The sequence below is a fragment of the Ambystoma mexicanum genome, chromosome 12 (genome assembly GCF_040938575.1).
Source record: "Ambystoma mexicanum isolate Mex_15411 chromosome 12, UKY_AmexF1_1, whole genome shotgun sequence".
Classification (NCBI taxonomy): domain Eukaryota; kingdom Metazoa; phylum Chordata; class Amphibia; order Caudata; family Ambystomatidae; genus Ambystoma; species Ambystoma mexicanum.
This window is the reverse complement of record NC_090936.1, coordinates 1,052,716,724-1,052,738,839: the sequence shown is the minus strand read 5'-3', so window position 1 is coordinate 1,052,738,839 and position 22,116 is coordinate 1,052,716,724. Positions and strand designations below refer to the sequence as shown.

Sequence of the window (22,116 nt, the reverse complement as noted above, 5' to 3'; positions counted from 1 at the left end):
GTACGCTGTCTGAGAAGACAGGACAACAGTAGAAGGGGACACTGTTTGAGGGAACAGGCCCAGGTAAACCAGTAAAAGAGAAAAAAGAGAAAAAGCTGTCAGAGGTAACAGGGAATACGAACTGGAAACGCCGTGAAGTAAATCGCGTGTGAAACGACAAGAAGTACAGAATTCACCCACTCGCTCTCCACGAAAAGCATGCACAAGGAAATGGTGTTCTACATGTACCTTATATACAGGCCCACACGTACAGCGTCACTTACGCGGCGTGTACGTTCACCAATCACACGCTTTGTCACTCCTGCGTGTAGATCCATTTTCACCAATCACACGCTTTGTCACTTCTGCGTGTAGATCCATTTTCACCAATCACACGCTTTGTCACTTCTGCGTGTAGATCCATTTTCACCAATCACACGCTTTGTCACTTCTGCGTGTAGATCCATTTTCACCAATCACACGCTTTGACACTGGGACGTGTCACGCAACAATTTCCTGCACGTGCAGGTGACTATAGGCGCGCATATGCTGTTGACGGGTTTACGCGCTAAGGGCCTTTGCTGACGTGTGGGATTTCACTCCCTATCAGGCTGTCCACGCGTTCACACACGAGAGACCACGCTCCTGGCCAGGAGGCCAAATTACTGCCCCCCAGAGCCCTGAGCACGCTCCCACCTGCTGCTGCCTGACTGCCTGCTGGCCACGTGCCCCACAGTGCTGGTGGGTGGGGGTGTTGGGAGACATGGGTGGGGGCCTGGTGGAGGGTGCCCCTGCACTGGTGGGGGTGGTGGGAGACATGGGTGGGGGCTTGGTGGAGAGTGCCCCTGGTGGCGGGGGGGTGGGGGTGGTGGGAGACATGGGTGGGGGCCTGGTGGAGGGTGCCCATGCACTGCTGGGGGGTGGGGGTGCAGGGGGACATGAGTGGGGGCCTGGTGGAGGCTGCCCCTGGTGGCGGGAGCGTGGGGGTGGTGGGAGACATGAGTGGGGGCCTGGTGGAGGCTGCCCCTGCACTGCTGGGGGGTGGGGGTGCAGGGGGACATGAGCAGGTGTGCAGGGTAGTCCCCTGTTTTGTAGGCTGCCTGCAGGGGCCGTGGAGGGTGTACAGGGAACACCTGTGAGGACCCACCCAGCCTAATCGCGTGTGACTTCCCACGCACCCCTGTAATACACGTACCCAGCCAAATCGCGTGTGATGATTCCCACGCACCCCTGTAATACACGTACCCAGCCAAATCGCGTGTGATAATTCCTGCGCACCCCTGTAATACACGTACCTGGCCAAATCGCATCCCTGTAATACACGTACCCAGCCGAATCGCGTGTTAAACTTCCCGCGTACCCCTGTAATACACGTACCCTGGCCAATCGCGTGTTAAACTTCCCGCGTACCCCTGTAATACACGTACCCTGGCTAATCGCGTGTTAAACTTCCCGCGTACCCCTGTAATACACGTACCCTGGCTAATCGCGTGTTAAACTTCCCGCGTACCCCTGTAATACACGTACCCTGGACAATCGCGTGTTAAACTTCCCGCGTACCCCTGTAATACACGTACCCTGGCCAATCGCGTGTTAAACTTCCCGCGTACCCCTGTAATACACGTACCCTGGCTAATCGCGTGTTAAACTTCCCGCGTACCCCTGTAATACACGTACCCTGGCCAATCGCGTGTTAAACTTCCCGCGTACCCCTGTAATACACGTACCCTGGCCAATCGCGTGTTAAACTTCCCGCATACCCCTGTAATACACGTACCCTGGCCAATCGCGTGTTAAACTTCCCGCGTACCCCTGTAATACACGTACCCTGGCCAATCGCGTGTTAAACTTCCCGCGTACCCCTGTAATACACGTACCCTGGCCAATCGCGTGTTGAACTTCCTGCGTACCCCTGTAATACACGTACCCTGGCCAATCGCGTGTTAAACTTCCCGCGTACCCCTGTAATACACGTACCCTGGCTAATCGTGTGTATAACTTCACGCGTACCCCTGATATGCACGTTACCCGCTTTGCGTTCCTTGTTTGGCAGCCCTGTAAACTGGTCCAGGGTTAGCGCAGCCCTTTGCGATGATTTAGCGATTTTGATGGCTTTTCCTTGCGCGAGGGCGTTCTTGGGGGCGTTACTGGCGCTGCTGCAGGGTCGCTGCGATACTCTGCGCCACGGCTGGTTTGGGAGCCTGAAATCCATGAATACGCTGTGCGCGGAAATCGGTTTTAGCGCACGTGCCTGGCGCAGTCAATCGCACGCGGACACTCTGCGCCAGCCGCTTGCGACACTTTTCTGCGAAATTCTATGAATTACCCTGTAAGTCTCATAATGAACTCGGCATGGGCAGAGCTTTCCCCAACCGTGCGGCTGGTAATTGGAACAAATTGCGAAGCACCTTAGATTGGAGCCTAATCTCTTGGCGTTCCGCAAAAAACTCAAAACTGAGCTTTTCAAGTAGCCCTCTGTCTAGACCTACCTGAATTAGGCAACCAGTACTTTATGTATTGTTTGTCCCATCTCATCTTTTTAGGCTCCCTCTGAGTCTTGTCCATGTCTATATATAAGCGCCCCAATGCCTGCGAGCAGTCAGCGCTGTACAAATAAATAAATAAATAAAAATAAATGTTTCTTAAAATGTCATCCTTCTCAATTGTGATTGCCCACTCGTCTGAGTACTCGCTGACTTTTGTCGTTTATATCTGTGGTTGTGAACATCTTTGCATAATGGTCAACCCACGTTTTTTCAGCCACCATGTTTACTAGCGCACCTTGCGGCGCTGTTATATCTTTCAGATATTTCCAAAAGTCGCTTGTATTTCTTTTGGCAAGAGTTTTCATCATCAGTTCAGCGTCACGTTGCAACATAATAGATCTGTGGCTGATTAGCCAATTTTTGTACCTTTGTTTTTCTTATTTTATCATTCTTACACTATCTTCCTGTTTATGGTTTTTCCATTTTCTGACGACTTTGTTTACCTCTTTTTTCTTGATCGATATTTCATTGTCCCATGCATGTATTTTTTTAAAGTCTGACTTGTTCTTCATCACATGTCTCACGATATGCTTCCAGAAGGACTGTATATTCAGTCAGCTCGTCATCTTGTTTGCTCTGAAGAGATTTTAATAAAGATCTCATATTGGGACCATCGAGTCGTAATCGATTATGACCTGGTATCAATGCCAGGTAATCATGGTTATTCGTCCCTCCTTTTTTGTATTTTTGTGTATCAATATGGACTTTTAGCATACGATGGTCACTGTGCACCATCTGTATGACGTGAAACGTTTCAACCTGACATTTTCTGTAGCAAACATGTAGTCGATGGTAGATTTTTCTTGTTTTCTCTGCCATGTTGAATTAGCCGGGATATCCCCCGGGTTGTTCCCGTTCAACATCTTTAAGTTCCATACTGTCATTTCTTTGAGCCACGCGTTAGCAGCTCTGGCTCGGTTTCCTGTCCAGTTTGCTTGATTATGACAGTCCGTATTGAGATCTCTGAATATCAGTATATTCACATTTTCCTCTTTTTCATAGATGTCAGTTATTGTTTGTGCGACTTGGCCAATACATTTTTTCTGTCCTGTGGCATCATGTTGCTAGTATATATTCAACAGCACAAGGATTATTCCTATTTGTTTTCAGTTGAGTTGGCAATTGAATAGTGACTACTTGCAAGTGTGGTGATACATTTTTATCATTGAGAATACGTGCACCACTCTCGGCTTTAACAAGGGTTAAAAGTCCTGCCATAGGCCCTCCTTTTAGACCTTTAGTGGCAGGATTAAAGGCCGTCTCAAATATGGCAGCAATCAGTCATTTCGGCAGCCATGTTTCTTGGAGGCATAATATATCTATATCACCTAATTCAGTTGATAGATCCCCAAATAGGTGATTATGTCCTCTTGTGTTCCATGATGCAATACAGAATTTTTCTGGTTGTTTGCTAGTTTGGCTTTAGCTCTCATTTATACCATTTATAGACTTTGCAACCCAGGTCCAGTTTTGTTCCTCACTAGTGTCATTGAGGCTAATCGGTTTTGTCTGATCGCACATTCAAACCATGATTCTGATCTTATCCTTATCTGTAGTCCATCTCGTATTATTTTCACTGCCATTTTGTCTCTCAAGCTTCGTGAATGACATGTTCTCCATTGTTGGATTACCAACGCCTTGACTTTCAGTTGTTCTGGGTGCATTTGTTGTGTCACTTCTCGTAGGCGATGCAGACTTCTTTCTCTCATTAATTTTGGTGATGTCAAACCCCAACGAGTTTAAGAGAGAACTGGTGTTCAATATTGAGTCTTGTATGATTTTGGATGTCATGTGCAGGACTACACAGTCATGTGTTTGTTCATCCTCAAATTCAAAAGTTTGAGAGTGTTTTTTCTATTTAGAATCAGACCGTCTTTCTCTTTCTCTATTCGCTCCAGCCGTAACAAGTATCTGTTGTTTTTGAGTTTTGAGCTTGTCAAGTTTCACCTTTGCTGACTTGGGGACTTGTTTTCCAATTAGACTTCTTTTCCCAACGATTATGTTTATATAGGTCAAAAGTTATCTTATTGGGTCTAGTTGGACTTTTGATTTGTTTATGTCGGTCCTGATCAAATTGTTTGTTAGACTCATTCTTTCCTTCATTTGTGTCTAGCATTTGGAATTTTAGAGCGTTGGCAGCTTCAATTTGTGCTCTTCTCGCATCTAATGTAAGAAACTTGTTAGGGATGGGATCCGTTGCTACCATTTTTGTAATAAGCAGAGCTATTAGAGTGGTTTGATCTTTTATATTCTCGTTTAGTTGTTTGTATAATTTTGTAAATGGTGACATAGATATGGTAAGTGCAGCCATTATCAGTGGATTCAGCTCTTTAGTTAGCAAGTCAGACAGGTTTCTTGCCAGTTTTTCAGTGGGATTTTCACTCTGTCGTTTGTCATGGTATTGCGCTGTTCTTTTCTTTGTCATCTTCTTTTCATTCTTCTCTAAAGGCTGATCCATGATTGAGTTGTCGGATGAAGAGGATGAGTGAGAGTCGCTCACAGAAGAAGTTGATGGAGACCTTTTTCACTGGTCTTTTTTTGATTGGGATACATAGTTTTCCATACTTGACTCCACTCTTTTCAGTTTTAAGGGTGGTGCCAAGGCCAACTCTCGATGTCGTGAGCCGAGCTTCACCTCAACGGGGACTTGGAGTTCTTCTTTTTCGCCAGGAGTTTGAGTACAGTATTTGCGTTCCTTTTCATTGCTTACCGTTGAAACTTCACCATCAGTTTCAATGTTGTGTTGTTTTCCAATTTTGGCATTTATCGCAATTAGGTTATTCAAGACTATCAGCGGCGTCTTCCTGTGCTTACAGTGCTGCTTAGTGGGCTTACGCATGTAAATGTAGACAAGCTCAGGTTTGCAGTATATCCTTCTGCTGTTCTTGCATCTGCACATTGATTACTTGTATTGTTTTGAATATGTTTAGAATGTTTATTTGGCCTAACAATCTCTTTGTCTGTGTCTCTTTGTCTTTGTGCAGCTCACAGCAATCGCTTTCACTGGTCTTTATTAGCATTTTTCCTTGTCCTAGAGCTGCACTGTCACATTTATAGTTGTTTGGTATATTCATCCTTTTTTCTTTCTCATTCTTGTTTCCTTTTGGTGGATAGTTTAAATGCTGTGAAGCACGTTGCGCTAATGTCTGCAATGTCTGTATTATAGAGTGAACACAGTTCACTTTTGCACCAAGTGCAGTTGCGTTAGCGTTCGAGTTGATAATTGAAACATCAGTTACATTAGCATCCGGACATACGTTTAAAAACAACAACAAAAAAATTGAAAATTGTAGGTGGAAAGCGAAAGTGAGGGCGAAGTTGGTAATTATGCGCGCGCGCAAAAAAATCAAGGGAGTACCATTAAGCGAAATGGAGAATTTTGAATAAATGAACCGAGGGAACATCATGAATTAAGAGGGACAGGATATTGTCTGAGTGCGCTGCTGAAAGAACATGTACAGGTTGCACAAGGAGACCAATTTACAATAATGAAAATAATGGCCCCATGGGTAAAGAGGGTAATAAAAATGTGTGCCAAAGAATAAGAGGTTAGGCACATAAGAAACAAAAATTCCATAATACAGTGAGGGCAGTGGCACCAAATTGGCAGAGCCAAAAATAGGGACAGCCTGCTGTTACAGGAAAGTAACAAATTCATGGTCCGAATTTAATCCATTAAAGACAGTACAGTATTTACAGATTAGTGTTGCTTCCAATTGTCGTAATTTCAAGGTTAGGTTGTCCCCTCTTGGAGGTAAGGACACTTTATATAGGCCAACAAAATGTATGTCATCCTTACAGTCTAGTTGATGAGTTTTTTGCCAGTGGTTGGCTAAAGGATATTTGGACTCTTGACGACCAATTGTAGCCAAGTGCTCGCGGATGCGAATCTTCAAGGGGCGAATAGTGCTCCCATTATATTTCAGACCACAGGTACAGATTATACAATACACAACAAATTTAGAATTACAGTTGATGAAATAATCAATTGTGTGATCTCCTCTAGTTCCAAAGGAGACCTGTGATGTTTCCAAAGTAAATTTACACATGTTGCAAAAGCCACATTTATGAAACCCAGTGGCCTGAGCTGAATGTAGCCAAGTCAATTTAGGAGAGGGCATACTCATAAATGAAGGACAAAGTTTATTTTTGAGCGATTTGCCTTTGCTAAATGTTATACTAGCAGTCAGATCTAACCAGTTGACGATGTCAGAATCAAGGTGTAACAGGTGCCAGTGTTTCCTCAGCACATTATGGATCTTGTGACTGTCCGAATTGAACCTTGTGATTAACCTAATTTTCTGAGTGACGGGAGACTTGTCATGAATTTTAGGAACAAGCAGGTCCGGTCTCTTTAGCTGGCGTACTGAAGCTAATGCTTTATCGAGACAGCTATGATGGTAGCCTCTTTCAAGGAAGCGTGATTTAATGGTGATACTTTCATTGTCAAAATCCTTGGGATTAGAGCAATTCTTCTTAGCACGAGTGAACTCACCTTTCGGAATGTTAGCCTTTACATGATTTGTATGACAACTTTCTGCATGCAATGTTGAATCGACAGAAGTAGATTTACGATAAGTTTTACTGACTAAACGATTAGGGGTTAAATCAATTGATAGATCCAAAAAAATCAATATGTGTTTGGCTCGCAGTGGAAGTAAATTGTATTCCCCAGTTATTATTGTTCAAGAAGACAACGAATTCAGAAAGTAAATCTTGTGTACCAGTCCAAATTAGAATAACATCATCTATGTAACGTTTCCACAAGTGAAAGAATGGAAGAAAAACAGGGCAAGCAAATACAATTGTTTGTTCAAAAAAATGCATGAAAGCACTGGCAAGTGCTGGTGCAAAACTTGCACCCATAGCCACCCCAATTAGTTGCATGAAGTACTCATTGTTAAATACAAACACATTATTCTTCAAAGTAAATGTTAGGAGCTCTTTCACCATTTCAATATGATCAAAAAATGATGCAGAGAATTCACAAAATAGAAAGTCAACACTTTGTAATGCTTTAGTATGGTCTATGGCAAATTGCATACATTTAATTTTGGCTCATTCATCCCCTGCTTTCCCCCTGGATGCTATGACTTTATTTGTCCTGCTTATGTTACTGTATGGTGTCACTATATTATTGAATGTTGCAGACTCCATTTTGTTATTGTATCCTATGTTTAATAATAGCCTCAGATGAAGAGTCGTGGAAGGCTCGAAACATGTGTTAGGCTGTTGCTTGTACTAAACATTGGACTTTAAAGGCTGTTCTTTTATACAAATCACTTGGACTCCCGATTTTTATTTTGCTATACTTGGCGCAGTGAGACTTGTTTGTTTCAATTGTACTTACCTCAGTGGAATTATACTGGCAGTATATCCACACTACCCAGATACCTGCAGCCTTGACCCTCTTTGTCTAATTTATACTTACAAGCGCTGTGGATCGTGACTTTTTCTGCCAATTTGTTCTTTCCAATCTAAAAATATGTAATTCGTCACAGACGTGATAGAGGTACAGATCTTTTTACAAAACACAGCATGACTTACTGTGGTATTTGAGTCGCTACCCAACGCCTCTCCTGCTCTTGCCAGCAAAAAGCGTCGCTGGCACTGGCTAAGTGGATGGGTGCTAGCCGCTTCCCCATCAATGTCATCAAAGTCCAGGAGTACACCAGATGCAGATCAAGAATTCATCAATGTTCCAGACGCGTCAATCATACCACTGCTCGTAGGCGCTTTCTTTGTTGTTACTGCACAGCATGCCATTGTTCCTAAGTTATTACCGTGCTGTGCACACCCGTACACCCCAAGCAACACAAACAACACTCCTGCGCACTCAGTGTCGCTCCGCAATGGAGGCAGGGTTTATGAAGTGTTGCTTCAATCAAAAGCAAAACAAGTTGATAGGCACAAAATCTTCCGTGTAGGCAGCAGATTTGGGACACAGCAGCTCAGGTCTACAACACAAACAACACTGCTGCGCACTCCGCGACGCTCCATGACAGGGGCAGGGTTTATGAAGTGTTGCTTCAAGCAAAAGCAAAACAAAGTTGATAGGCACAAAATCTTCGCAAACAACACTCCTGCGCACTCCGGGAGGCTGTTCCAGAGGGAGGTCCTAGCCAAAGAAAGAGATCTTCCCCCAACTCGTTGTTTGGAGAAGCAACTGACCCTGAGAGAGTTGGAGGTGGATGAGCGAAGGGCTTGAGAAGGAAGATATTTAGGTAGAGAGAGTTGAAGGTATTGAAGCCCCAGGCCCCAAAAGGCCTTGTGCACAATGCAGAGGGTTTTGAACCTAATCCTCGCAGCCACAGGGAGCCAGTGCAAAGATTTTAGTCCTGGAGAGATATAATCCCTGGGCTTGAGGCCAAGGACAAGTCTCACATTCCTGTTTTAGATGAGTTTCTGCGGTCGGAGAGTAGAGGCAGGCAGATTTAGAAAGAGGCTGTTGCAGTAATCCAGCCTAGAGAGAACCAGAGCTCTGGAGACAGTGAGCCTCTGGGGGAAGGTGAACAAAGGAAGAATACCTCTGAGGAGGTGCAGCTGGTAGTGTGATGTAGAGCAATCTGCCAATGGATTTGTTAGCTAGTTTTGGAATAAAGCATCTTGTGTTGGCAAAGGCTTCCCTTACATCTGAAATAAACAAATTGAACAACTCAGGTGCTAAGGAGCAGCCTTGGCTTTAGGCCTTTTTCGTTTGCAATTGGGTACGAGAGCAGGCCAGTCTTATCCAACCTAACCCTTAAAGTTGTCCCAAAATGAAGATCGTTCAGTGCTTCACTGATGTTGCAGGGGCAGCCCCATTTATCAATTTTCTTCCATAGCTTTGGCAGATTTATTGCGTCGAATGCTTGTGCCAACTCAATGAATGCTGTATAGATCTTTATCTCTATCTTCCTCTCTGTGCGGGCCTTTAAGATGTTGATCAGGAAAACGTTGAGAGGTACCGACATCCTTGACAAATCCTGATTGCCATTTGTCCTGGTGGCCAGAGGACACACTCCAGAGCGACAGGTCCTTCAAAATCAGAGATGCAAATATTTTGCCTGCCACGTCTAGGAAGGTGACAGGGCGATAGTTCTTAGGGTCTGATCTATCCCCTTTCTTGTAAATGGGGAACACCACTGAAGACTTCCATGACAATGTAGGAATGTAGCCCATAGCTCTGGATCTTTTTTTTTAACATGGTGTTGGTCATCCCATTTGGGCCCAGCGCCCTCGAGTTGCTAGCCTTTGTTATTAGTACTAGGATGTCTTCATGTTCCGAGGCAAAGCTCAACAGAGTGTCGTTTGATGGTGACACTCGGCTCTTCTTTACACTCAAAGAGCGAGGCAAAGTGGTCTACCCATGAGCTGGCTGCAACAGCATTGGTAATTAAGGCATCTTGTGGGACATGCATTGCGTTGATTATCTGCCAGATTTCCGCTGTGTTTTTAGATATGATCTTGTTCAGCATGGCTTCCGAGTCTTGTTGAAGCATCCTCTTCCTGTGTGTGAGCACCCAGTTCCGATAATGTTGTTTAGGTTTTTTCATTAAGAACTGGACTTGCACTGTACAGTTCTTTTTTAGGTTGCTTAATTTGGAGATGAGGGACTTCTTACTGGCTTCACACCCAGTGAATTTGGATGGAAGTCACTTTGGTATTTACTCAGAGGTGCACAAGTTAATCTCAGCAGGTTATGGTCGCTCATGGTCATGTTTTCCACTTCCAGTAATCTTACTAGGGAGGTCATGTTTCGGGGCATAAAAATATAGTCCAGGATTTGGCCGTCCCTTTTTCTGGCCTTGTAATTTCAGCTGAAATGTCGCCCTCAGTGTGCCCATTCATGATGTCGATATTTCTCAAGGGGATGTAGTTTTGCCAGTTCAGGCCTCTTCTTTCTGCCGGGCCAGCCGATGTATCAGCACTCTGGATGAGAAATCTATTTTGGTCGAAGCAGTAGATGTTCAAATCACCGCTGATGATAATCCAGGGGTGACATCACCGTTCTCTCCCCATTTTGAAAAAAATATATTTTTATTACATTTTCATAAACAGAAACTGTGGGACTTTAAACATTGTCCCTCCTCCCTTCCCTCCCTCTTCCCCCCCACCCCACACTGGCTGTTAAGTGTTTGTCTTTTTGACGGTAGACCCTTAGAGTTTTGTCTCGTTATGCAAACATGTCCAATATTCAGATTTTATGTGGGCACTACTGCAGCATATAGTCGCTTTCTAGGTATTCTAGCTCTATCCCCCAGTCCGATAAAAAGTTTTGACGAGCCCCTTGAATGTTATATATTATGCGCTCCATTGCTATGAAAAGCCAGACTCTCTGTAGCCATTCTAGAGTGGATGGTGGTGTTTTCTGTTTCCATTTTTGGGCTATTGCTAGCCAGGGGGCTGTTAGGAGTCCCATGAAGTTCTTCTTTCGTATTTTTGTCATTGTCCTATCTCAAGGATCCCACATGCCGCATATCCATACCTCTTCTTTTAGGTGTTCTGCTCCCTTAAACTTCTCTTGCATTTGGGCTTTTATCTCCGTCCAAAAGCCTTGCAGTTTCGGGCAATCCCACCATATGTGTCTCCAGTTGCCCTCCACGTCGCAACCCCGCCAATATTTATTTTGTTTGGTGTTGTACATTTTTTGTAATATTTCTGGGGTGTAGTGCCATTGGATCATTATCTTTGTCCATGCTTCTCTTTTGTCTCTTCTGACTGCGTTTATGAATTTGTACATTGTTAAAACACATTTTTTTTCACCTCGCTGTGTCATAATATATGACTCAAATGGCATGAGATCTCGTTGCCGCCTGTATCATCCTTGGGGTGGATAGTCAATGGTGAAGTTGTTCGTATTTGAATCTGTCTTTTTCGGTGAGGCCGAGAAGTTCACGCCATTCTGCAAACGTTCTAATCTGTTGGTCTTCATACATGTCCCCCACCTTTGTGCATTCTGCTTCTGTCCATTTTTGGAATGCTCCTTTCTCTGTGCCAGGTTGGAATTCAGGGTTCTCAAATATCGGCATGAAGGGGGCCGGATCCATTGTCAGTGTTTCTTTTTTTGTTGCTCTGTTCCAAATTTCCAATGTTGCGCTCATGATCTCGCTTATGCGGACATTTGGGTCTCTGTGTTCCGCACCTGTCCACACAAATTGCTGCAGGCGATTCTTTGCCACTGCCCTGTGCTTCGCATATCTTCGCTGACTTGTCCGGGATCCATTCTTGCAAGACCCACATCTGGGCTGCCTCATAATATTTACGGAAGTGTGGAAGTGGCATGCCTCCCATTGTTTTTGGCGCTGTAAGAACAATGTTGGAGTGTCTCGGGTTTTGTACTGCCAGATGTATTTGTTTATCATTTTGGCTAGTGTTTTGAAAAATGTGGGTGGTATTCTTGTCGGGAGTGCCTGAAAATAATATAGTAGTCCGTGCAGTACTGTCATTTTTATGACGGTAATTCTGCCCACCATGTAATTGAGAGTGGGTTCCATCTTTCCAGGTCTCTTCTTACCTTGTCTAAGAGGTTCATGTAGTTCCCTGCATATAGGCCTTTGATCGTTTTGGTGAGCGTGACCCCGAAGTATTTTACCCTTCCTTCTGCCACCCGCAGTTGCAGCTCCCCTGCTCGCCTATGGATTTCTTGTTTGTCTCCAGCCAGCACCATTACCTCTGATTTTTGCCTATTTATCTTTAGTCCGGATATAGCTCCATAGTCCTTTATTTCTTGTATGAGATGGGGTAGTGTTTCTGCCAGGTCCGCCAGGTTCATCATGTCGTCCGCATAGGCCGCTGTTTTATGGGCTACTCCTCCCATTGTTATGGATATCGGGTGTATTTCTAATTTTCGCCAGCAGTGGTTCCAGGAATATTGCGTATAAGAATGGGGATAGGGGACATCCCTGTTTTGTGCCTCTTTCATTCTTATCATGTCTAAGAGTTCCCCGTTCACCGCGATTCTGGCTGAGGGTGAGTTGTAGTTGGCCCGTATCATTTTGATGAATGTTTCGCCCATGCCCATTTTCTCCAGAATACGGAACAGTATGGCCCATTCCACTCAGTCAAAAGCCTTTTCTGCAACTATCGCCAATAAGGCTGCCGGGATGTTTGTAATACCTACCTTCTCGATCAGATGGGCAATTCGTCTAATATTGTTGTGTGTTGTTCTGTTGGAGATGAATCCTGACTGATCCTGATGTATCAATTTGGGGAGCAGCTAAGTCTGTTGGCTAGTATTTTGGTAAACAGTTTGGCATCTAGGTTTATCAGAGCTATGGTGCGATATGAGCTTGGATTCTCCGGGTTCTTCCCTTTCTTGTGGAAGACTAGAATGTTTGCTTCATTCATAGAGCTTGTGATGTTGGGTGTGTCCTTGAAGGTGTTGAGGAGATCTGCAAGGACTGGAGTAAGAGATCCCTCGTAGGTTTTATAGAATGCGGCTGTATAGCCTTCCGGTCCCGTGGCATTGTTTTTCGGTAGGTCTCTTTTTATCGCCTTTGTTACTTCCTCCGTCGTGATTGGTTCTTCGAGTAGTGATTTCTCCTCTGGTGTTATGCTTGGGAGTTTTATATCTCTTAGGTATTTTGTCTGTTCCTCTTCCTTTGGTTTATCCGATGTGTACAGTCTTTGGTAGTATTCTCTAAATATTTCTTTTATGTTTTTCAACTGTGTTCTCAACTGATCGGAATTGTCTCTCAGAGCCTTCACTGTTTGCCTCTGTTGCTTGCCTTTCAATTGTCTTGCCAGGAGTTTGTCCACTTTATTTGCTTTCATTGCATACCAATGTTTCAAATGTAGCAGTTGGTTCTCTGCTCTTTTGGTTCGGATGGATTCCAACTGTCCCTGTATGTGTCTGTAGGCTATCTTCAATTTTAGGGTGTGATTGTTTGTCATTTCCTCTTTTATCTTCGCTAGGTTGTTTTGTAGTCCTTCTTCCCAATTCCGGGGGTGTCTGTCCTTCTGTACTTTGAGTGCGATCACCTTCCCCCGCATTACCGCTTTAAAGGCTTCCCAGACTGTGGATTTCACCACTTCGGGCATGTTGTTTCGTTAAAAATAGTCTTCTATAGTATGGGAGTGTGCTGCAACCATGTTTCCTGGATGCAAATCATGTTAAAGGTTTCAAAGTGTAGTTTCTACTTGACTAAACAGATGGGCAAATCCTCTGGTGTTCCAGCTGTCAAATGTAAAGTCATTCGGGGCGGATGGTTCGTGGCATTATGATACTGTCCGCCAGGATCCCTTCCAGCCATTTCCAATTTTCATCTTCTGCCTTCTGGGTCTCTGTGGTTATGTTGTTTTTTCTTTCCATCTCCATCCTGTGGCTTTCCACTGTAATGGTCACTGTAGGATGATTGACTTTCTTAGGATCTTGGTGTTGGGCAAACCCCTTCCGCCTTTCAGCTCTGTTCCCCGCTATTGTGAGGCTTTGGTTCGAGACTTCCTGGATCAGTGTAGGTGCACTGTCGAGTTTCATCAGGTCAAAGCCCACTGGTAGCAAACGACGCCTCAGTAATGTGTGTTGCTTGTGTACAAGGACCCCCTTTTTCCCTTCATTAATAAACCTTAATAAAGTACTGAGTTTACCACCCGGTATAGGTCAGACATTTAGCTTAGGTGGGAGAAGGGTCTCTGTAGGCCCAGTTTACTGTTTTTATATGTACTACCCTACTGTATACAACTCATATTTGATTGACATACACTTGATCTGTAACCCTTTATTTAAGAGAATCTATTTTTCAGTAGATCTGTGTAATATACTCTTGTTGTCATTCACAGTGAAAATGTCTTTTTAATTTATGCGGAAACAAAAAAAAGTCTATTTAGAAAGACTGCTGTGAGACTGCACAGAGCAGTCTTTTAAATCAAACTGTCATACCCCTCTAAGCACACAAGGGCGCAAAGGGGCAGACAGGGGGAAGCCGGACTGGCTCAGAAGACCGAAGGTCATGGGTGCATCACGTAAGCGTGTGTGTTTGTGTTCATGTTGAGGGGGAATGTTTGTGGCATGGAAGGGAGTGGTGTTAAACGGAAATCATATTATGCCTCCTTTTGATTTATGTTGGCCTAAGCCTAGTTGCTCCATGGGGAAAACCGCGTTGCAAAGTTCTGAATTAGAATTGACTTCAAGCGCCATCTTGGAAAAAGTCCTCCATCTTGGAAAAAGTCCTCCATCTTGGTTTTAACTTCTGCTCACTCTTCTGTAATGATTAGCTATGTTTTCAGCTGCTACAGCAGAATCGACCTTTGAGCCTATGTCAACCATAGGGTTGGCAGAGCAAACTATTTGTCCTGTGCAAACAAGACCTTGTAGTCAGAACAAACTCTCATTCAAAGTGTTATATATGTTTACAAAACCCATCCTCCCACAAAAATGTAATACAATGAATGTAAACTAATGCTGCATGTTTTTGAAGGAATCCTGTTGTACATTTCTGGAAATAGAATTTTACTTTAGAAAGCTAGAGATCCACACAGCTGACGGCAACAAAGTTTGTCAGTATGTTTAAGGAACCTTGGAGCTAAAGTGAACTTCAATTTAAAGTGTTTTCTGTATCAATAGCCTCAGCCATATTCAAACATAAGAACTGAATGTTAGACAAACTAGAACTGTGTACCTTAACAATAAGCTATTGAATTTGTTTCTTGAAACTAGGATCCGCCTAAGCAGGATAACCAACATGACCAGACAGAACAAAGTTGTAACCATTGTATTTTGAAGACTGGAAAACACTTGAAGTACGTAAAGACAATATTGTTGTATTTGCCATGTGAACTGGGCATGAACCCACATTTGTAACCTATTAGTTTGGAGATGGGCTGAGCTATGACCAGGACTATGTATAAATACTACATGCTTTGTGATGACCAGGAATCACTCCCCTCACAGTGTTTCTGGTACGCACTGCGAGGTGCTGTGAACCAGATAGCTATCTGCTTTGATATTTGAATCTGTACAGAATAAATCTTTGACTTCGTGACTGGCGGATCTAATTTTTGGTGGTACCAAGCCTCGATATTTGCTTGATCTTACAGTGGTAGCAGGCAGGGGAGAAGGTAAGTTTAAATGTGTTTGCGTGGGAGGGTTGAGGGGGGAGTATTTGGTGCGTGGAAGGGAGGGGGTGGGTGGGCATGTAAGTGTGTGTATGTCTGTGAGGGGGGTTGAGTAGGGATGTATTTGGCAAGGAGTGGCCGGGGAGGCCAGGGCAGTTCAGGGGGAATGAACCCCTCTGAAATAGTGAACATTCCAAATACAAAAGAATATGTTTTTCTTTGGTCCAGCCTTCATTAATTCTCTGAAATATCACAAAGAACCTTTGGTGTGTCTATTGGGAACCTCTCTATACCTACCCTTCAGCATTCTTACCTCTCTTGAGTGAAGCCAGATTGCTTACCATGGCTAATAATTTAGAGAGGCTGGTCTATCTTTTGAGTAGAACATTGTAAACCCTTAAAATAACAATCTCCCAGAGGCTTCATTGGCAAAGTGGAGGCCTAGAACTAGCCACCCCATGCTCTGGCTGCTGAAAATGGTCCTATGGTTAAGTGTCCCTCCTTTCACATATCTATTGGCTACTGCACCTTACAGGTACTGGAGTAAATGCAAAGAGGAGACAGTCAGTAGCCTAACCCTGGATCAGATAATCCTTTCTGGAGAGGAACAAAAGACACTTGCAGTTCTCCTTGGATTTTAACAGAGCTATTCTCCAGAACAGGTGTCTACAAGCAGAAGCTTTCCAAATGTTTGGGTGTACAACTCCCATGATCCTTTACTATTGACTATGCTAGATAGGGCTGAAGGGAGTTGTAATAAAGATCTGGAGAGTCAATGGTTGCCGACCCCTGCTTCAGAAACTCTCTGAATGCTACCTTAAGGATGGGAATTGAGAGGGGTTGAAAATGATGGTGGCCCGATGGTAGCTCATATTATAGGGTTTGATTTGAGGCAACAAAAGTATTTCTCACCCCCAGAGTTTGGGGTGTACAGAATCGGTAACAGCCCATCAGCCCAAACCTCAGAGAGGGCTGATGGGCGTTACCAGCCTTGTAAGCCCCCGAATAAGGGAATGACTGCAATTTGTATTCTGGGGAGCAAACAGTTTTAAAGTATTTTTCTTGACAGGAGATGGGCTTTGCATGTAGTGCGCATGCTCAGTCAACATAAAAAAAAGATTTTTTTAAAAAAAAAAGATGGCAGTCACAATGGAAAATGGTCTCTTTTCTAGTTCTATGGTGGTGTGGACGGAGAGTGGGTGGCCGGGGGGAGTGGCAGTGGGATGAGCAGGTAAGTCAGGAGGGTTAAGGAGAATGGGGGTGGAGGGTGCAAGGTGGCGGTGATGCAGAACATGAATGGTCTCCGACAGATTCTACTCCCATCCCTGGCCACCTGATTAGCTGAGCACTCTACTCTGGATATGAATAATGATGGATACTGTGACAATTATTACTGTAGGGGTGTCCTGGTGCAGAGTCGTAACAGAAAATCACGGATTGTGCCTACACCAGAGTTTCCAGACCTGTGGTAGGAAGAAGAATGGAGAAGGTGGTGAGGGGTGGGTGAAATGCAAACAGGTCACAATAAGGAGATGTACATTAGGAGGAGAAGGGAGAAGGGGTGGTAGTGCTTGCATCTGCTTGAATACATGTAATCCAGAACATTCTGGTGTGAGCGAGAGTCAATGCAAGCAGCACACAGGAAGTTGTAATTACTTTGTGATAATATTACATCTGCATGGAAGCATATTTGTATTGTGTATGCCTACACCACCCACATTCATGCCCCAGATGGGAGGTACTGGTACCGCCTGGGCTTACGTTGTCCAAGCCAGAAGTAGATGGTGAAAAGGATTCCACATCGGTAAGTCTGGATGCTGCTGGGACAGGACAGCGTAAAGACCAAAAACAGAACACTTCTTGGCCTTGCCCCCCGGCTGAAACCATTCTGAGTTCTTCACAATAGCTGCAATGACATGTTGTCCAAGAGAAAACCTACTGAACCTGCATAAAGTTAGGGCTTCATTACCTGTGGGATGGCCAGACCAAGCGCAATCCCGCCCAGCAGGAAGAGGTTGGTGTGAAGCCAGTTGACTAGTCGGTCGATGCAGCCGCTGGTGTGGATGTACTGCCCCGCTTCCAGGTAGTCAAGCGCCTGCATGCCCTGCCCACACATGGTGTTGATGACAGACTATGGAATGGGAAAGAGGAAGGGGAGAAAGAGAAAGGAGACAAATGGATCAAGCAGTAATAGGTAACGATAGAAAAGGTAAGAAGGGGAGACGACTGGGAAGAGCGGAGTAGGGAGAAAGAAGGTGAGAAAATGGAGAAAGGTACAGATGGAATGAGAAGCGAAAAGGAGTGTGAGTGAGGCAGAGAGGGAAAGATATGAGAGAAAAAGGACAGGAGAGGCATAATGAGAGAGAGCATGAGGGAAAGCAAGAGAAAACAATGTGGTTTAAAAGGCAGGGAAGAGTGCAGGAATGATTGGGAGTGAGTAAAGAATAAGCAGGGGAATGATGGAAAGAGAAATGGTAGAGGGAAAATAGGCTGGTGGAATGAGGGAGTGCAACAGGAGATTAGAGGCGGAAGCGAGACAATAATCCCAAATGAGATTCATACCCATGACTGGCACAGTATGCACACAGCCAAATATGCCAAGTCAGTAGCTCTTGTGTCAAGCAATGGCCTCAGACATGGGCCAGCCTGCCCTTTGCAAGTTCAAACCCAACAGATCCGATCTGGCACTTCATCAATCTGAGGTCAAACAGCATGACATTGGGTAATAATGGGTATTAGTACACACTTGGACGTGTTCTCTCAACAGTCCCTCGGGGGCCCTGGATGATATCTGATAACCTGGGACACAATTTGGAGATGGTCATAGGACTGAAGGTACAATATTACATTTAATACAGTGGAGGCATGGAAGTGCTTTCACCTTAATTACTCTAGGAAAGGACACTTTAGTATTCCAACACCAGTTGCAGAAATGTAAAGAAAGTGTTATTTTGTTTAAAGCCTCCAGATAACGACGACTTGCACTCTCCCAGGGGGACTTTCCAAAAAACAGTTGGTTGACAGCACTGGTGACTCAATAGCACACAGAAGAAGGAATTGCTGTTAAGTAATATACACATGACCAAATTATCATTAACAATTTAATCTGGTATAAGGTGAGTCCTTGAATGCGTGCATCGTAAGCAGTGTACACAATTACAAATAAACACTGTCCGACATGCTAGCATGTCGGGCAATGTTTTACTGTAATTGTACATGCTGCCTGCCCTACGAGCATGGCAGGAAAGGTGTACAATGCATCCCAATGGGGTTCACCTGCTTTATGCTGGTGCATAACGAGGCATTCTGCCCCTCCTCTCTGCCATACACATGATTGAAAATGAGCCTAAACGTGAATGAATGGCGTAATTCATTTATGTTACATGCTAATTGAACATGAGCTCCTCTGTGTTTTGGAGTCTATGAGTGGTGAATGTCATTGTGTATAAATAATTGTAAATTCGAGAAAGTGTGGGGGTAAAACTGTAGCTTGCTGAGCTTCAACTACTGGTATGTGGTATACTGCAGCGTCAGCACTGGGAGGTGTTCCCCTTAACCTCTTTTTCCAAAATGTACAATCAAAATGCTTGTGCACTTAACCACTTTCAAATAGATGCACTTTTATGCCATTTAAAGATTTGCAAAGTGACATTTATTGGTAATCTTGAAAACAGCCGACACGCGTTTCGACACTAGGTCGTCCTCAAGGCAACTGATACTGTGTGTAGGTATCCCCGATTGAAGATGTTTCAATATTCTATGGTCACAATTCATTCATTTGTGTATTAACTCAAATTCTTATGACAGCTTCCACTCTATAGGTTGCTTGGCACCGCGCCTGACGATTCTTTTACACCTACTAAGGTTTGAGACTTGATAATGAGAACTTTAAGAGAACGTTTCGATCAGTGATGCATGGTACAAGACACCAATTGAGTGGAAGCTGTCGTAAGAATTGAGTCAATACACAAATGAATGAATTGGGACCATAGAATATTGAAGCATCACCAATCGGAGATACCTGCACTCAGAAACAGTTGCCTTGAGGATGACCTAGTGTCGAAACACGTGTCGGCTGTTTTCAAGATAACCAATAAATGGAACAAGAATTATTGACTTTGCTAATCTTTGAATTACATAAAAGTGCAGCTATTTCAAAGTAGTTAAGCACAATTCGCCAGCACAAGCATTTTGACTAAATAATTGTAGTTACTGTTATTTGTGTAGATGTTTGTATTGATGTATTTCTTGCAGTGCCCATATTGATGCATCATAGAATACATTATAATAAACGGCAGTCCATCTATTTTTGGACTGGTAGAGAGCTTTTGTAGTTTTTTGTGTGAGGAACTGCCATCTGTTAAAGGTGTAACAGCCCTAACCTTTTTTTTTAATTGACTAATAAAATGATACAGCTAATTCAAACTCAGAAAGTGTGGTCTGCTAATGAGACCCTCCTCCCCTTTAGAAAGTTCCATGCCAATATAATAGTGTACACCAGTGCCCTGCTGCATTGGTCTCCCTGATCTGCAGCTCTTCCTCTCCATTGGCACAGAGCAGGTTCAGAGGTCACAGGTGCCCTGTTGAGAGCTGCAGCTGACATCAAAGTCACTGCAGACATAGGTTGCATTTAAATCTGCACATCTCACCCAAAACTAGGAACAAGTTACTTACCTGTAACTGTTGTTCTCCAGCATGGGTCTGGCATGGATTCACATGCTCATGAATATTCCCCGTCGTCAGGCTGGGAATCCTCGGTAAACAAAAAACCAGTATCAGTTTCGTTTCTGATCTGTCTTTCGTAGTAATAACCAATCACTGATCTCTGCGTCATACTGACCACAGCCAATGACTGCCCTCTACCTAAGCCCCGCCTCTGGCAGCCATCTTCAGATTTGTAAGCACGTGAAGTGGCAGTATGACCAAGTGAAGAGCCGCAGAGGGGTAGGCGGGAGGGTTCGCATGTGAATCCATGCCAGACCCATGCTGGAGAACAACAGTTACAGGTAAGTAACTTGTTCCTTCTCCAGCATGGGGTCTGGCATGGATTCACATGCTCATGAATAAAGAATACATAGCAGTACACACATGCACAACCATGGGAGGTGGCAACGGCTCAACATTAAGCATTACATAAAACTCAACATTAAGCATCTTACCTCCTCACCAGGCTCACCTCAGGCGAACAGGTTGCGCAGCACTGCTTGGCCGACCCTGGACTCCTCCCTGGAATCCCGGTCGACGCAGTAGAATTTCGTGAAGGTGTGCGTCGACCTCCACGTAGCAGCCCTGCATATGTCCAGCAGGGGCACACCAGATAGGAACGCCGTGGTAGCTGCGATCGCTCTGGTGGAATGGGCTCTCGGACGGCCAGGCAGCGGTCGGTTTGCCAACCGGTGACAGTACATGATACAGCCGGAGAGCCATCTGGAAATGGAAGCCTTCGAGAGAGCCTTCCCCTGATTGACAGGTCCAAAGTTCACAAAGAGTTGTGACGTCTTCCGAAAACACTTTGTGCGGTCAACGTAGAACTTCAGCGCTCTAGCCACATCCAGCGAGTGCAAAGTCCTCTCAGCCGGCGACGAAGGCGACGGGAAGAACACAGGCAACACCAAGGGTTCGTTGAGATGGAAGTCCGACGGTACCTTGGGCATGAAGGAGGGGTGCGTCCTGAGCACTACCCTCGTGTCGTGAAAAGTCAAGTACGGGGCCTTGCAGGAAAGGGCCTGGATCTCTCCCACTCGTCGTGCGGAGGTGATGGCCACAAGAAACGCTGTTTTCCACGACAGAAATTTCAACGGAGCCGAGTGCAGAGGCTCGAACGGAGGTCCCATGAGCTTGGTCAGCACCACGTTGAGCTCCCACGCCGGGGCCGGAGCCTTCACCGGCGGGAACGATCTGAACAGTCCCTTCATGAACTCTTTCACCAGACGATGAGACCACAAGGACGTCCGGCCCATGGTTCTGGTGTATCGGGAGATCGCAGCAAGATGAATCTTGATGGACACGTTTGCCAGTCCAGCTTTGGCCAGCGTCAGCAGGTACGGCAGCACTTGGGGAGCCGTAATCCGTAGAGGGTTAATCTTCTGTGCGTGGCACCAGACAGAGAACCTCTTCCATTTGTGTCCGTAGCATTTAAGAGTCGAGGACGCCCTGGCCTTTGCAAGAACCTCTCTGCAGTCGGCCGGTATGTCGTACCCTCCAAACTCTAGCGCTGCAGGAGCCAGGCCTGCAAGTTCAGCGATTTCGGGTCGTGGTGGAGGATGGCGCCTCCTTCCCTGGAGAGTAGATCCGCGTCCACCGGCAGCTTGATTGGCAGGGACGCTGACAAGTCCAGAAGGTTCGGGAACCATATCTGCCTCGGCCACGCAGGTGCGACGAGGATCATCCTGCACCGTGACCTCTTGAGCTGGTTGACGAGCCGGATTAGCAGTGGCAAAGGAGGGAACGCGTAGAGGAACAGGCCTTCCCAGGGGAACGAGAAAGCATCGCCCATGCTCCTCGCCTGGGGAAACCTGCTGGCGAACCTCAGGCACTTGGAGTTCGTCGCCGTCGC

At 45.0% G+C, this 22,116-nt stretch overlaps 1 protein-coding gene across 1 annotated transcript in view; it reads right to left on the bottom strand.

Annotated features, from left to right (window-relative positions):
• The window catches only part of TSPAN33 (tetraspanin 33), a 350,655-nt gene that overhangs the window by 43,633 nt on the left and 284,906 nt on the right, over positions 1 to 22,116 (bottom strand). The window contains exon 7 of the mRNA XM_069629578.1: positions 17,530 to 17,691. Within this exon, the coding sequence (XP_069485679.1) occupies positions 17,530 to 17,691 (162 nt within the window). The remainder of the gene's footprint in view (positions 1 to 17,529; positions 17,692 to 22,116) is intronic.